The 15280-nt window shown below is 52.3% G+C and overlaps 4 protein-coding genes and 2 pseudogenes across 4 annotated transcripts, besides 23 other annotated features; 4 read left to right on the forward strand and 2 right to left on the reverse strand.

Annotated features, from left to right (window-relative positions):
- Positions 1-3946: part of a sequence feature (areas not merged during assembly with more than two copies in the genome that could not be assigned to a particular haplotype) that runs on past the window's edge.
- Tc00.1047053504239.195 lies at positions 210-1355 on the reverse strand (annotated as a pseudogene).
- Positions 1968-1996: a sequence feature (AT_rich).
- Positions 2591-3139, reverse strand: Tc00.1047053504239.210 (uncharacterized protein; the record flags this gene model as incomplete). Its single annotated transcript, XM_814921.1, has 1 exon — positions 2591-3139. The coding sequence occupies one exon, from the start codon at positions 3137-3139 to the stop codon at positions 2591-2593; it is 549 nt and encodes a 182-aa protein (XP_820014.1).
- Positions 3947-4134: a sequence feature (heterozygous, non-Esmeraldo-like haplotype).
- Positions 4135-4925: a sequence feature (areas merged during assembly that could not be assigned to a particular haplotype. This can correspond to areas where the two haplotypes were merged or to regions with more than two copies in the genome that were merged during assembly.).
- Tc00.1047053504239.220 (mucin-associated surface protein (MASP), putative) lies at positions 4226-5749 on the forward strand (the record flags this gene model as incomplete). The annotated part of the gene is made up of 1 exon (XM_814922.1): positions 4226-5749. One exon carries the CDS (start codon positions 4226-4228, stop codon positions 5747-5749), a length of 1524 nt encoding a protein of 507 aa, XP_820015.1.
- Positions 4418-4573: a microsatellite.
- Positions 4588-5410: a microsatellite.
- Positions 4926-5075: a sequence feature (areas merged during assembly that could not be assigned to a particular haplotype. This can correspond to areas where the two haplotypes were merged or to regions with more than two copies in the genome that were merged during assembly.).
- Positions 5076-5133: a sequence feature (areas merged during assembly that could not be assigned to a particular haplotype. This can correspond to areas where the two haplotypes were merged or to regions with more than two copies in the genome that were merged during assembly.).
- Positions 5134-5990: a sequence feature (heterozygous, non-Esmeraldo-like haplotype).
- Positions 5991-6137: a sequence feature (areas merged during assembly that could not be assigned to a particular haplotype. This can correspond to areas where the two haplotypes were merged or to regions with more than two copies in the genome that were merged during assembly.).
- Positions 6103-6179: a sequence feature (T-rich).
- Positions 6138-10285: a sequence feature (areas not merged during assembly with more than two copies in the genome that could not be assigned to a particular haplotype).
- Positions 7016-7038: a sequence feature (AT_rich).
- Positions 7701-8366, forward strand: Tc00.1047053504239.230 (uncharacterized protein; the record flags this gene model as incomplete). Its single annotated transcript, XM_814923.1, has 1 exon — positions 7701-8366. The coding sequence occupies one exon, from the start codon at positions 7701-7703 to the stop codon at positions 8364-8366; it is 666 nt and encodes a 221-aa protein (XP_820016.1).
- Positions 8563-8587: a microsatellite.
- On the forward strand, positions 9158-10558 carry Tc00.1047053504239.240 (annotated as a pseudogene).
- Positions 9413-9436: a microsatellite.
- Positions 10286-10419: a sequence feature (haploid, Esmeraldo-like haplotype).
- Positions 10420-11225: a sequence feature (heterozygous, non-Esmeraldo-like haplotype).
- Positions 11226-14082: a sequence feature (areas not merged during assembly with more than two copies in the genome that could not be assigned to a particular haplotype).
- Tc00.1047053504239.260 (trans-sialidase, putative) lies at positions 11815-14154 on the forward strand (the record flags this gene model as incomplete). Its single annotated transcript, XM_814924.1, has 1 exon — positions 11815-14154. The coding sequence occupies one exon, from the start codon at positions 11815-11817 to the stop codon at positions 14152-14154; it is 2340 nt and encodes a 779-aa protein (XP_820017.1).
- Positions 14083-14819: a sequence feature (heterozygous, Esmeraldo-like haplotype).
- Positions 14820-15280: part of a sequence feature (areas not merged during assembly with more than two copies in the genome that could not be assigned to a particular haplotype) that runs on past the window's edge.
- Positions 15051-15085: a microsatellite.
- Positions 15120-15154: a microsatellite.
- Positions 15186-15221: a sequence feature (AT_rich).

Below are 15280 nucleotides of genomic sequence, written 5' to 3' on the forward strand. Positions count from 1 at the left end.
CAGGCAGGACGGCAGCGGTGCGTGTAGTGCAAAAGAGAGCACCAACGGGCCTGCATGGGTGTGCATGCATATATACAATGGGCACATTATGTGTGTGCTTCGTGGGGTGAGGTGAGGGCGAGAGTCCATGCAAGGGGACACACACACAGAGAGTGAGAGAGAAGGACGAGTGTGTGTGCGGGCGGTGCACGGCTCTCTCTCCCTCACTCTCACGCGGCCACCACCGCAGCAGCAGCCGCACACGCAACAACAAGAAGCAAAAAAGGAAAGGTGGTGTGGGAGACCGCGGTGCTGCTGTCACTGTCGCCAGGTGTCACCGTATCATTCGCTTGAGCTGTAGTTGTTGCTGCTAGGCCTTCACCTGGTGTTGAATCTGCCGGTGGTGGTGATCGTTCTGCAGTTGGTTTTTCTGCCGGCGCTCCCGTTACTGTCGCTGTTGTTGGTACTGGTGGTGCTGGCAGTTGTGGTTGAGGTGTCGTTGGTGCGTTGCTGGCGGTAGTCGATACGCCGGAAGAGCCTTTCGTCCCCACGGCACTCTGCCCCACGGCGCTGTAATTTGCATCCCCATCAGGAAGTCGACTCGTTTCATTTTCTTGTGTATCAGAGGAGTGCCGTTGTGCATCGGGTGTTGACCTCTCCGGTGTCTCCCTGTTGAGTGGTGCGTTCCCTGAAGATGTTGTTGGCCCTGACTGCTCATTGTTTTTTAAAGATGTCGTGTCCTGAGTGGGTAGTGCACCGCCATTCCTCCGTGAAGAGTCTCCATTGTTGGAGATGGGAGATGAAGAAGCACCACTGGAAGGTGGCCCGGAAACGGGACCTTCACTTTCTTTAGGATCTTTATCTTTATCACCAGTAACACGAGAACCGTCACTAGCGCCAACAAGACTGCCACCACTAAAATTTCGACCGGTACCTTCAATCCCAACGGGACCAACATCGCCCTCACCGACACCGGATGCTGCTGCTGGTGGTGGTGATGCTTGTGGTAGTGTTACTTCATCCTTTGTTCGAGATGTGTGTGTTACTGGTATTTCTTTACCTTCCTCTTCTATCTCTTCCCTCCCAACATTCTCTGTTACTGTCTCTTTGACCAAGTTCCCTTGCTCACTGAAGTTAGTTCCTGATCGTGTATCCAACGAGTGATCCGCGGACCCTCAGTTTTCATCGGCTGACTTCGATAATTCCGGTTTTGCTGCTTTTTCGTCTCTAGAATCAGACTGTGAACCTCCCAATGGACTCTCCTTTACTCCGCCATCGACAACACCATCGACAACCGACTCCACCACCGCAGCACCGCACCACAGCACGCAGAGGGCACACACCAGCAGCACACGGCCAGTCATCATCATCGCCATCACTCCTGTCACTTGCGTGCAGCCTTCAGCACAAACTAACAACACGTCAACGCAGAGCAAAAGGGAAAGGAGAAATACACGGCCGCTACACCACACACAGTCACTGCACAGTCACAAATGGCAATGCACACACCATGAGGCAGTTGGAATCAGTACAATTGCAGAACTCACACACCGCACTGCAAACCAGAAGTTAAAAATGCAGTAAAAAAGAACAACGACAGAGTTGAGAGTCCGGCATGACTCCCAAAAAGTAAAAAATAAAAATAGATCAGGCATGACTTTTATTTTATGTGCCAAGCAACGCAATGTAAACGGCCACTGGTTTGTGTATACGTAATGCCTGGACTGAAAAAGCAAGAAAAAAGTTCGTACTGTTCCGTGAGCCCACACAACTCTCCTCACATTTCATGCGGCACCCAGCCTTTTTCCCCAATCCTCCTCTTGTGCAGTCCGTGGGACGCACAGCCGCAGGGTCGGCACCGCGTGTGGGCAACAAAAGAAAACAAAGAAAAGTAGAAATACTTCACTCATGACAACGTACAGCAACCGACCATTGGCAGAAAAACACAGGGATGCTGTTTATTCCAATAGGGCAAAGGCAGAAAAAACAAATAAATAAATAAAAGAAAATAATAAAACTTAACTTACTGACAAAACTCAGTGGGTAATGCTGGCAAGCTGCACAGTTATTGTTCCACGAAAAACCGCAATTCCACCCTCCCTCACACCTCGGCAGAGTGCCGCAGTGCCCCACAGCCCCAGAAGCAGAAGCAACAACACCCGAGACACACACCCATGCATGGTGATGTCACCAATTTCAGCCATGGCCAACAAATCCGTGAAATGCCCGTGCTCACAAAAACCGTTGCTCAAAAGTGATGCTGCGTTGTGCTCCGATGGGATCTCTGGTTTCCCAGACGTTGTGCGCAAATAATCCTGTGCGGCATCACCGCCGCCCGACACGTTAGCACACGCTCAACGTTTGCTAGGGCTGTGCTGTGTTCCAGCGTGGCTGTTGCCCCATCCAAGGGGCATTAGGTCACTGTTGCTGAGTGAATCGGGGTCGCTGTCCGTGCCCACGGCGGTGCGGGCATACGTGTCCTATTCATGGTCAACGTGTTGTTAGTCGCTGGTAACTGTGTTGGCGGTGGACGGTTCGTCGTCTCTCGCTGAGCGTGCGTGTGGATTCGCTGCGCTGCCACTTTACTCCCCGGAGAGCTCCCTGTGGGGCCTCACCGCGCAGCTGCCGGCAGCCTTGCATGCTCCTGCTGAGCGGAGTGTCCTGCCACTGAGCATGGCCACAGACAGTTCCCAGTTCCCCGCCTGGCAGCAGCATCCCAATCGCCCACAAGAGTCCCTGCCGCCACAGACTCCCTCTCGGCGATGGAGCCGCTCCGCCTCGGCCCGCTGGCGGTGCGCGACGACGTCACCGAGGAGATTTGCACCGTACCGCTTCCACTGATGGATTGAGGTCGCAAAGTTGGCTCCGTATTTTCCTCATGACACTGCGGAATCCCACGCAACGTGACAGCGGACGCTGGTGCCGTCATGGCGGGATCCCTCCCGCAGGACTGCGTTAATGCCTGGCACGTGGAATTCCTCACTGCAGTCAAGCGACTGTATTGGAAACATGTCCAGGAGGAAAAGGAAGGCGCGCACACCGCATGACAGGCGGTTGTCGGTGTGGCGAGGACTCTGTTCCTGGTGCCAACCCGGACATCGTGTTCCGAGTGGCGGCATGGCGCACAGGCGCGATGCGACTCCTGCCCGCTCTTCGACATACCGGCACGCGCCCTGCATATCACAAGTGGCTCTGTGTCGGTGGCGCCGTCCTTTCTTTACCGAGGAGGTCGGCCCGCCACCGCCTCCGCCGTGACCTCTTCCAGACGTGAGCACCGCAACTCCTTGCCGACCAGCGAGCGGCGGATTGACGTCCTCCTGCCCAATCTGCGGCAGAGTGCGCTCGTCCGTCCACAATATGACGGCACATTCTCGAAGTGCTCGGCCTGGCGTTCCGATAGTGGGAGAGGCCTAAAATGCGGATGCCACAATGGCTCCACCGTCTTCTTAACAGACGTCTTGCGCGCAGGTCGCCACCGAAGTCGTCAAGCATACCAGCAGACAGGACACGCAGGAAGCACAAGCGCGGGTACTCGAGATGGACCAGGCCCTTACGCCACCGCCGCATCACAGACGCCACGTGCTGCTGATCCCCGACGGAACACGGGACACTCCGCTTCATCCACTGTGGTAATGCCCCGTCGTTGAGAATTTGGACTGCGACTGTTTGGGACCGCCTCAGCCCGCACGACGGTCCGTTTGCGAGGGAATACTTACCACTTTATTGCTGACGGCCCTTGCGCTACTCATTGCTGTCACAAAATAAATTAAAGAGGAAAAAATGCATCTTTTCACAACAAATATTGGCCGTACTTCCCGTGGACCAACAATCCACATGGTGTGCGGGGATCTCCTTTTTTTCATTGTTACTTTGCTTTTGTGTTGCTTTGTGTGCTCTGCACCTTCTCTTGTGTGTGTGCGTACCCTCCGTGAGGGGTGCCGACACGACGGAACGCTCTCGCATTATGTGCATGCGCGGCGGAACCCTGGATGCGTTGTTTTTTAATTTTTACTTTTTTACTTTGTAGAACTTCTGGTTTGCAGGGCGGCGTTCGAGATTTGCAATTGTACTGATTCCTTCTGTCTCATTTTTGTGCGCGTTGCTTTTATTTTTTACTGTGCGTGACTCTCATTCCTGGATGGAACAGTGTGCGCGGCTGTGTGACTTGTCTCTCTCTTTTTTTGCTTTCACTCTGCGTTGACGGGAGTTAGTTTGTGCTGAAGGCTGCACGCAAGTGACAGGAGTGATGGCGATGATGATGACTGGCCGTGTGCTGCTGGTGTGTGCCCTCTGCGTGCTGTGGTCCGTTGCGGCCGATGGAGCTGTTGGTGTGGTTTCTGGTGGGGACGACAACAGTCTGAAAGAATTATTTATTCCAGTTGCGAGATTGAAGGTAAGACAAGAACAAAGAGCAGCAGAAGCAACAGCTGACGCAAAGGCAGCAGCAGAAGCAGCAGAAACAGCAGAAAAGGCAAAAGCAGAAGCAGAAGCAGCATCAGAAGCAGCTGAAAAAGCAAAAGCAGCAGCGGAAGAAGCAGCAGTAAAAACAACAGCAGCAGTTGAAGCATCTGCAAAAGCGGCAGAAGCAGCAGCAAAAGCAAAAACATTAGCAGAAACAGCAGAAACAGCAACAGAAGCAGCTGACGCAAAGGCAGCAGCAGAAACAGCAGAAAAGGCAAAAGCAGAAGCAGAAGCAGCATCAGAAGCAGCATCAGAAGCAGCGGAAGAAGCAGCAGGAAAAACAACAGCAGCAGCTGAAGCATCCGCAAAAGCCGCAGAAGCAGCAGCAAAAGCAAAAACATTAGCAGAAACAGCTGAAACAGCAACAGAAGCAGCTGAAAAGGCAGCAGCAAAAGCAACGGCAGCATCAGAAGCAGCTGAAAAAGCAAAAGCAGCAGCAGCAGAGGCGGCAGCAAAAACAGCAGCAGCAGAAGCAGCAGCAGCAGAAGCAAAAACATCAGCAGAAACAGCAAAAATGGCAACAGCAAACGCGGCAACAGCTGCAGCAAAAGCAGAAACAGAAACAGAAAAAGCAGCCGCAGCAGCAGCGAAAGAAGCAACCACAAAAGCGAAAGCAGCAGAAGCAGCAAAAGATGAAGCAGCAAAAGCTGCAGCAACAGCAAAAACAGCAGCAGAAGAAGCATCTGCAAAAGCCGCAGAAGCAGCAGCAAAAGCAAAAGCTGCAGCTGAAGCAGCTGAAACAGCAAAAGCATCAGCAGGAAAAGCAGCAGAAGAAGCAGCAAAGGCAGCGGCAGAGGCAGCAGCCACAGCAGCAGAAGCGGCAGCAGAAGCAAAAACATCAGCAGAAACAGCAAACACGGAAACAGCTGCAGCAAAAGCAAAAGCAGAAACAGAAAAAGCAGCAGCAGCAGCAACGGAAGCAGACGCAAAAACAACAGCAGCAAAGACAGCAGAGGCAGCAGCAGAAGCACTGCGAGGTACGACAGTCCGAGAAGAGGAGGTAAAAACAGCAATACATGATCAGGATAAATCAGTCGAACACCATTCTGAAGAAAAACAAGAGCTTCTACAAGAAGAAGGAACGGAACGACAAGAAAAAGAACAGCATGAAAAGCAGCAACACCAACAGCGTGAACATTCCGCAGGAAATGGCGAAGAATCCCCGAAAGAAAAAACTGCTAATGGTACAAATGCAACTGCAATTACGGACGACAGTGACGGCAGCACCGCGGTCTCCCACACCACCTCCCCTCTTTTGCTTCTTTTTTTTTTTGCGTGTGCGGCTGCTACTGCGGTGGTGGCCGCGTGAGAGTGAGGGAGAGAGAGCCGTGCACCGCCCGCACACACACTCGTCTTTCACTCACTCTCTGTGTGTGTGTCCCCTTGCATGGACTCTCGCCCTCACCTCACCCCACGAAGCACACACATAATGTGCCCATTGTATATATGCATGCACACCCATGCATGCCCGTTGGTGCTCTCTCCTGCACCACACGCACCGCTGCCGTCCTGCCTGGCTGCATGGGCGGAGCACCGTAACTGTTTTGTTTTTGTTTTCATTGCATTGAGTGGGCGACCTCTCTCTCTCTCTCTCTCCCTGTGTGTGTGTTTTGCTTTACGGGAGCAATGAGAGTGTGTGCGCTGGTCGTCCCACGCTTCGGCTTTTTGTTTTGTTTTTTTGTAAATTTAATTTTTTTATCCTTTTGCTTTAAAATTTTTGCTACTTTTTTTTTTTTTTTAAATTAATTTGTGCGTTTTAAATCTCTAATCCCTCTTCTGTTCTTTTGCTCCACCATCCCTTCTCTTTTTTGCTTTTGGGGGCAATCACTATGGACACTGTTTTTCTTTTCTACTCTTCCCTCTTTTAATTGTTTCTTCTGCACTCTTCCTGTGAGGGGTGCCGTGTGTTTCCCGCCCAACTGCTCCACCCGCACGCCCACCGACACGCTCATGACGACGGCCCTGTGCGCCTCGCCTGCTGCACGCATGAGGAGGGGCCGCGACGAACGGCGCGCTGAGGGAGCCGTGACGTGTGGGCGTGCGACGAGGGCCGGTGGGGCGGAGCACACATTTCTTTCCCTCTTGTTTTGTTTTCTTTGCGGCCAGGGCGGGCAGACACCCGCAGCGCCACACACACACAGCCACACCCTGCCGCCGTGTTTTTAAGATTTTTTGCTTTGCGTGTGCATTTCACGTGCCGGCAGTCTCTTCGGTGTCGGCCTCGTGAGCATTTCTTTCCCTTCCTTCTGATGATTTTTCTTTTGCTGCGCTTACTCTCCCGATGGAGAGACGCGACCGCCGTCATGTCTGCGTGCTTCTCTCAGTCCCCACACACACGAGTGACTGTGCTCTGCAGGCTGTACTCACGCGCCGATGAAAGGGCTGAGGGGAGCACCAACACGCAGATGACCCCGTGAAATATAAACGATGTGCGGACACGCAGAGGGCCAGACGGTTGAAAGACATGCAACTATTTAATTTTCTTTTGCGGGCAAAATATATACAGACGGTTTGGTGTGGCCACACGGCAGCCGGCTGCTTTTTAAAATTGTGTGGAACAGTAATGGACGATTTCTTTTATTTATTTATAATTATTTTGTGTGATGGGGCTTGTATAAGACGAAGGGGAAAGTTTTTTTGTTGTTGTTGTTCTAAATAAATCTTGTGTGAATTGCCGCTGCTTGGGCGGCAGTGTAGTCATGAGTTTGAGCGGTCTTCTTCTCTCTGTTTCCGCCATGCACCTCCGCTGTAAATTTTAGTTTGTGCGTTTATATTTGTTGCTCTTCTTTTTCTTCTTTGATTTGTGTGTCTGCAGGCACACACACAACCACATGCACACACAAAATGCACATTGCAGTGGATTTGAATGCTTCTTTTGCAGCGTGTGCTGGCAGTTGCGGGTGGCTGCTGTTGTCTTCTTCCGTGGCCATGAAGAGAAGGAAGGAGGATAGAGGAAGCGCGCAGCCCGAGTCTCCTTTCCTGCGGATGCGGTGGTTTTGCCGGTGGATGTGTCGTGTGCTCCGAGTGACGGCAGCCTGAGCTATCGCGTGGGTGTGTGTGTGTGCGTGTGGAAGAAGTGTTCTGCTGCCAGTGCTGAGGCTCAGCATGAGAATTATACTTTCAGTGGCTTTGATGTGCGCATTCATGGCAGGAATGGTGAGCTGGGTGCTGTGTGCCATGTGGCCAATGCGGTGCACACATGTAGCAACTGTGCTGCCAGCTGTGCAAGGAAAGAGGAAGGGGCCACCGTTGCCTTCACGATGAATGTGACGACACATAAATACGCCGGCCCTTATGAATTGCGGTGGCGTCAATTTTCTCCCGATGGAACCATCCATCCGCCTGCACGGAGCAGCGATGCTGACCAGACGGGCATCCGTCAGTTGCCGCCACCCCGTGAAGGGAAGGATGACACAAAATCTGGTGGGACAACTGCGCCGCAAGTTAATGCTGAGCCGTCACGTCAACACGAGGATTGGCGACAGTCTGCGGCGGCTGACGCACCGAACACCGTCGATCCGAGTCCCGCATCCAACACGGCGACCAACACGTCCGAGACGAGGCCTGAGTTTGCCAGCAATCCGAACGAAGTGATGGTCCCGAATGCACCCAAGAAGAGGCCTTCCTTTGCCAACGGTCCGAGAATATTAGTGGCGTCGAATGCATCGGGGATCATGTCTGTCACTTATGGCGGCAGGGAACATGTTGCTGCGGATAACACGGACGAGGTGAATGAGCGCAACGCCACCGGACACAAATCTCTCGTTTTAGAAAATGGCGTTGCAGGCAGTGGATTTGTTGCTGAGGGTGATGCGGACGGGTTGAGTCAACGCAATGCCTCTGGACACGAAAACCCCAATGACGAGAATTCACCGCGCAGTATTCCGGAAACGGTGTGTGTCCCGACGATTGCTTTGCCCTGCTGAACGACGCGAAATTGACACTGCGAGAGTTAACTGTTGACGGCACTGTGCGTGTGTGCGTGTATTGGGCGTTGCTGCTTCTTCTGGGATTGTGTGGGGTTGTGGCGGTCTTCTGAGCCGAAGAGTGTGGAATTGCGACTCCTCACGGAGAATATGTGCCGCGTTCCCTGCGTGTTTTCTTTTATTATTTACATTTAACTTTGTTTTTGTTTTTTTTTTGTTTTCCTGGAATGATAATTATCCTTGCTGCTTCTTTATTTAATGGCCGGTTGCTGCACGCTGTCATGTGTGACGTGTTTCTCTTCTTTGTTTTGTTTTTGTTGCCCACACGCGGTGCCGGCCTTATTGCTGTGCGTCCCACGGACTGCACGAAAGGAGGATTGGAGGAACAGGCCGGATGCCGCAATGAAGTGTGAAGAGTGTTTTGTGTGCTGGTGGAAGAGTACAGTCTTTTTTTTATTTCATTTCTCTTCTGGTGAGGGCGTTATGTGTACAGAAACACACGGTTGTCTTGTGCTGCTTGGCATATGAAATAAGAGTGCTGCCCGATTGATTTTTTTTAATTTTCTCCGGGTATCCTGACGGACTCTCAACTCTGTTTTTATTTTTTAAATTTCTGCCTTGCAGGGCGGTGCGCGAGTTTTGTAATCGTACTGATTCCAACTGCCTCATGCTGTGTGCAAGCTGCTGGTATTTGTCACTGTCCTTGTGCGGTACTGGTGTTTTTTTCCCTTTCACTCTGCGTTGGCGGGGCGTTAGTTTGTGCTGAAGGCTGCACGCAAGTGACAGGAGTGATGGCGATGATGACTGGCCGTGTGCTGCTGGTGTGTGCCCTCTGCGTGCTGTGGTGCGGTGCCGGCGGTAGATGTGATGAAGGGGAGGCGGCAGTTCATGGTGTTCCACCCGATGTTCCTGCGAGTGGTACTGAAGATGGGCTGGAAGGGACAAGAAATGCGGCGCCAGCACCAGACTCACAAATACAATCGTCAGGAGAGGAGCAACAACACAAATCTCGGGAAGGACGTCCCGCACTCCCAGAAGGATCTTCGGAAGAAGAAGAAGAGGAAGAAGAAACGGTAGAAGATGAAAATTTGGAAGAAGTAACGGAACGTCGTGAAGAAAGACGACACGAAGATGGACAAGATGCAAATGAGCGGGATGGAAGTCAGACAAGCGGAGTTTTAACAAAACAGAAGGAAACCCCATCACCATCAACGCCAGCAGCTCCAGCAGGAGAAGGAAACCAACACGCATCACCACAAGCACCATCTGTTGACAGTCATGGTGGCGGGACTGATAGAATTGAAGGTTCCATCTTGAAGGCTCCTTCTTCTGGGGTTGCTCTACAGCACGCCGGCGATGCGTCTACCAATCAGAAGAATAAATCTTTGGAAACGGGCAAGCATTCAGAAAACACAATAACTGGAGGTCCCGTCCCGTCCCAGGTGAAGGCACCGAAGGAGTCAATAAACGATGCAGAAAACCATTCCGTCACTGGAGAAGATACGGCATCCAACCAAGTTGTTGGTAGAGGTACAACTGAATACGAGGCACAGCAGAGAGCCTTGGCGACGCAAGACCGTTCAAGCGTGTCATTCCCCGACAGCGAAACAAAATGGCAAACAACGCCACAAGAAACGCCAAAGACACAAGTACCGCCATCAGCAACAGAACCATCGTCAAGAAGAGGGCAACCACCAACAGCAACAACGGACTCACAGACACCAAATGCTCAAGAGCATAAAAGGTTACTGTTACCAAAAAAAAACAGAGTACAATGCACCGGAACATCCTTCAGAGGATATTGTGGCAGAGCAACAAGGTCAAGCCACAGCCACAGAGAATTTGACGGAGAATGCACCTGCCACCAATCAAGCGGAAAAAACAGCATCACCCAACTCTACAAGTGGCGGTGGTGAAGCCCGGAGTACGGCGGATGAGAATACTGCCAATGCTCAACGGCCTAACCCCAAAGAACCACACGAAGATCTTGAGGGTAGTGATACCCACCCAGCTCCCACAGCCAGTGAGGCAGCACCTCAAACAGCAATAAAACCCACCGCCAACACAACTGATACGGCGACACCTGCCGAAAATGACGGCAGCACCGCGGTCTCCCACACCACCTCCCCTCTTTTGCTTCTTCTTCTTTTTTTTGCGTGTGCGGCTGCTGCTGCGGTGGTGGCCGCGTGAGAGTGAGGGAGAGAGAGCCGTGCACCGCCCGCACACACACTCGTCCTTCACTCACTCTCTGTGTGTGTGCGTCCCCTTGCATGGACTCTCGCCCTCACCTCACCCCACGATGCACACACATAATGTGCCCATTGTATATGTGCATGCACACCCATGCAGGCCCGTTGGTGCTCTCTTTTGCACGACACGCACCGCTGCCGTCCTGCCTGGCTGCATGGGCGGAGCACCGTAACTGTTTTGTTTTTATTGCATTGAGTGGGCGACCTCTCTCTCTCTCTCCCTGTGTGTGTGTTTTGCTTTACGGGAGCAATGAGAGTGTGTGCGCTGGTCGTCCCACGCTTCGGCTTTGTTTGTTTCTTTCATTGTTTTACTTGTGTTGTGGTTGAGCGCACTCATTGTGCGGGCTGTGTTTGTGTGTAATGATATGAGTAGTTTGCGCGTGTGCTATCTGCTTCCCACTCTGCCGTTGCTTTTCTTTGGACTCTTTTGTGTCGGACAGCTGCTTTGCAAGTATAGGCGCTGACAAACACACAAGTCCACACAGACATGCTATGCCGCACACATGCACAAGGTCTGGCTGCGGCGGCCCTCGCGAGGAGGGAGATCGGGAGAATGCGGTATGTCTTTTCGACGTGTTGCGGGTGTGATGTTGGCGGCGCGCATCCAGTGAGTGGTGTTTAGGGTGCCTTGGGCGAGTGCGGATTGCTTCCCGCCATCCGCTGCACCTGCCGAAGTGTCTCTTTTGCTTTGAATTTGCCGACGGGGATTCTTCGCCTGTGCGGGTTGATGTGCGGCTATGGCGGTTGAGCTGGTGCGGGGAGCGGCAACAGTAAAAGGACTGGCGGCAGCGCTTTATTGCTGCAAAGGGCGGTTTTGCTGCTTTGCATCCCGCCTGTTGCTTTGTGTGTGGGTGTCGCTCGGTGTGTGCTGACGCGTGAATAACGAAGCACCTGCTTTTTCTGCTGCTGCTGGTGGTGGCAGTCGCTGTGTGTTCCCGGTGCACTGTTCTTCCTTCTCGTTCCGTGTGTCTGTGTGCGTGAGTTGTTGTTGTTGGGAGTGACTGCGGCGGGGATGATGGTGCCACTCACTGCGGATGGCGATTGTTACTGTTGTACTTTTTGCATTGGTATTTTTTCCCTCTATATTTTTCTTTCTCAATTACGCATGAAGAAGGAAAACAAGCACTAAACGCTACTGTGAAATTCGAAGGCACTGAAAGGAACAACAGCACACACACCGCCCACACACACATATTTATATGCTCTCACGTGTTGCTGCAGTGAAGGCACCCCGCACACACAACCGTCGCCGCGTGACCGGATCCAGCGGAAGGAGGAGGGAAGGAGGAGAGAGTGAGCCGCAGAGGCCCAACATGTCCCGGCGTGTGTTTACTTCCGCGGTGCTGCTCCTATTTGTCGTGATGATGTGCTGCGGCAGTGGTGAGGCTGCGCAAGCTGCTGAACCAGCGTCAGGTCAGGAATCTTCACCGAGTCCATCTTTTGCTTGGAGAGATAAGGAAGAAGGAGAAACAGTGGATTCGCTCCATGTTCCAGTTCTTGTTGAGATGGATGGTGGCGTGTTTGCCGTTGCCGAGGCGCAGTTGAAGGAGGGAGGAAGCAATTTTACTGGGATTGCCTCGGAGCTCCTGGAGTGGACCGATAAAGAATCAAGAGAATTGGATACAACTAAACTGAAGACACAAGTACTGGAGGAATGTCCTGCCGGAAATAAGGGTTGTGCCTCCCAAACAGGAGATCAGGAGGCTTCCCAAAGCCGGACAAAAGTACGTGTGAGCCGGCCAACAACAGTTGTGAATGGGAGTGATATTTACATTTTCGCTGGAACCTACAGTTTTGGGGTTACTGATAGGGCAGCTGGTAACACAGCTGCAGCAGCTAAATGGGGACTTTTGGTGGCTGTGGGAAACGTCAGTAATGATGGGAGCAGCGGTAAAAAAAAAATTTATTGGAACGATGCTTCCGTTATCCCGTGGACTGATTCTGAAAAACAACACAAATCCTTGACACGGCTGATTGGCAGCGGTGGATCGGGTGTTCAGATGAAGGACGGTGCGATTATGTTTCCCGTGGAAGGCACGAAGAATAATGGGAAGACCGTTTCGCTGATCATATACCCCTCAGACACTGCGAGTGGGAAGCTGTCGAAGGGGATGTCTGCCGATGGCTGCAGTGATCCCTCCGTCGTGGAATGGGAGAAGGGAAAACTCATGATGATGACTGCGTGTGATGATGGCCGCCGCAGGGTGTACGAGTCCGGTGACAAGGGGGAGTCGTGGACGGAGGCACTCGGGACACTCTCGCGCGTGTGGGGCAACAACCAAAAGCGACATGAGAAGGGCGTTGGAAGCGGGTTCATCACAGCGAGTCTTGACAGTGTCGATGATAAGAGGAATGTGATTCTCGTTACTCTGCCGGTACATTCCGAGAATGGAGAAAAGGGCGTACTTCATCTTTGGCTGACGGACAATACGCACATTGTTGATATTGGGCCGGTATCCGGTGATGATGACGCTGCCGCCAGCTCCCTGCTGTACAGAAGTGGAGATAATAAGAAGGAGGAGTTGATTGCACTGTACGAGAAGAAGAAAGGCGGTGGGGAATCATCACTCGGTATGGTCTCAGTGCGTCTGACTGCGCAGCTGAAGCGGGTGAGGGAGGTGCTGGCGACATGGAAGAAGGTGGACGAACGTGTCTCCAAGCTGTGCCCCTCTAAAAGTCCTGCGAAGAATCCCTCAACTGGCAATGGCTACGGCGCTGTTAAGATCACGGATGGGCTGGTTGGCTTTTTGTCCGGCAACTTCTCTGATACCACATGGAGGGACGAGTACCTCGGGGTGGACGCCACAGTAAAGAAAGGAACGAATGGAGGGGCAGCAGGGTATGCGGATGGAGTGAAGTTCCAGGGAGCGTGGGCGGAGTGGCCCGTTGGCAAGCAGGGGCAGAATCAGCTGTACCACTTTGCAAACCACAACTTCACTCTGGTGGCGACGGTGTCTATCCACGGTGAGCCGGAGGGAGATACCCCCATTCCATTGATGGGTGCGACGATGAATGACGGTAAGAATACAGTGCTCCTGGGACTGTCGTACGACAAAGAGGGGAAGTGGCAGATGCTGTGCGGTGGCAAAACGACCAAGGAACTCCGCAGTGATTGGGAGCCAGGGACAACACACCAAGTGGCCATTGTGCTACGGAACGGCAGCCAGGGCTCCGCGTACGTCGATGGTCAGCGTGTGGGAGATGCGTCATGTGAATTGAAAAACACGGATTCGAAAGGAATCTCCCACTTCTACATTGGAGGGGATGGAGGCAGCGCAGGGAGCAAAGAAGAGGTGCCTGTGACCGCGACGAATGTCCTGCTGTACAACCGCCCGTTGGATGACAATGAGATCCGCGTCCTCAACGCAAACAAAATTTCTATTCCAAAGCTGACAGGCCTGAAAACATTGGCGGCAGGAGCAACGGGTGTCGGTACCGCTCGCCACTTTGGGGCACATGGTGATGGGAGCACTGTTTGCGGAGGCGGACTGCTGCCGCTGCTCCTTCTGCTTGGATTGTGGGGTATTGCCGCTTCTTGAGGTGTGTGTGGCCTCTGCGTGGAACACCTCAGCCCTTCCCCACCACCGACGCACACACCCCTGGTAGTGGATTACTCCCCGTAAAGGAAAACTTTTATGTTTTTTTAAATTTTTTGTGCATGTTTTTTTTCTAATCTCTCATTCCTTCTTTTTTGCTTTTGGGGGCAATCACTATGGAAGTTTTTTTCTTTTCTACTCTTCCCTCTTTTAATTGTTTCTTCTGCACTCTTCCTATGAGGGGTGCCGTGTGTTTCCCGCCCAACTGCTCCACTCGCACACCCACCGACACGCTCATGACGACGGCCCTGTGCGCCTCGCCTGCTGCACGCATGAGGAGGGGCCGCGACGAACGGCGCGCTGAGGGAGCCGTGACGTGTGGGCGTGCGACGAGGGCCTGTGGGGCGGAGCACACATTTCTTTCCCTCTTGTTTTGCTTTCTTTGCGGCCAGGGCGGGCAGACACCCGCAGCGCCACACACACACAGCCACACCCTGCCGCCGTGTTTTTAAGATTTTTTGCTTTGCGTGTGCATTTTACGCGCCGGCAGTCCCTTCGGTGTCGGCCTCGTGAGCATTTCTTTTCCCCTCCTGATGTTTTTTTCTTTTGTTGCGCTCACTCTCCCGATGGAGTGACGCGACTGCCGTCATTTCTGCGTGCTTCTCTCAGTCTCACCCCACACACGAGTGACTGAGCTCTGCGGGCTGCACTCACGCGCCGATGAAAGGGGCTGAGGGGAGCAGCAACACCCAGATGACCCATGAAATATAAACGATGTGCGGACACGCAGAGGGCCAGACGGTTGAAAGACATTTAAATATCTTTTAATTTTATCTTCGGACAAAATGTATGCAGAAAATCTCTGGAGCAGCACGGTAGTTGGGTGCTTTTTGTGTGTGTTTTTCTTTTTTTCTTTTTCTTTTTCTTTTTATTTGGGTGTAGCCGTAATAGAGGACGACTTTTTTCAATTTTTTTCTTTTTTTTTCTTTTTTTTCTCTTTTTTCCAAAGTGTGAGGTGTGGAAAGGTGAAGATGAATTTATTATTATTTATTTTTATTAATTTTTTTAATGAATTGCCGCTGCTTGGACTGCAGTGCAATATTGTGAGCCTGAGCAGTCTTTTTCTCTT

Source organism: Trypanosoma cruzi, genomic scaffold (assembly GCF_000209065.1).
Source record: "Trypanosoma cruzi strain CL Brener 1047053516725 genomic scaffold, whole genome shotgun sequence".
Classification (NCBI taxonomy): domain Eukaryota; phylum Euglenozoa; class Kinetoplastea; order Trypanosomatida; family Trypanosomatidae; genus Trypanosoma; species Trypanosoma cruzi.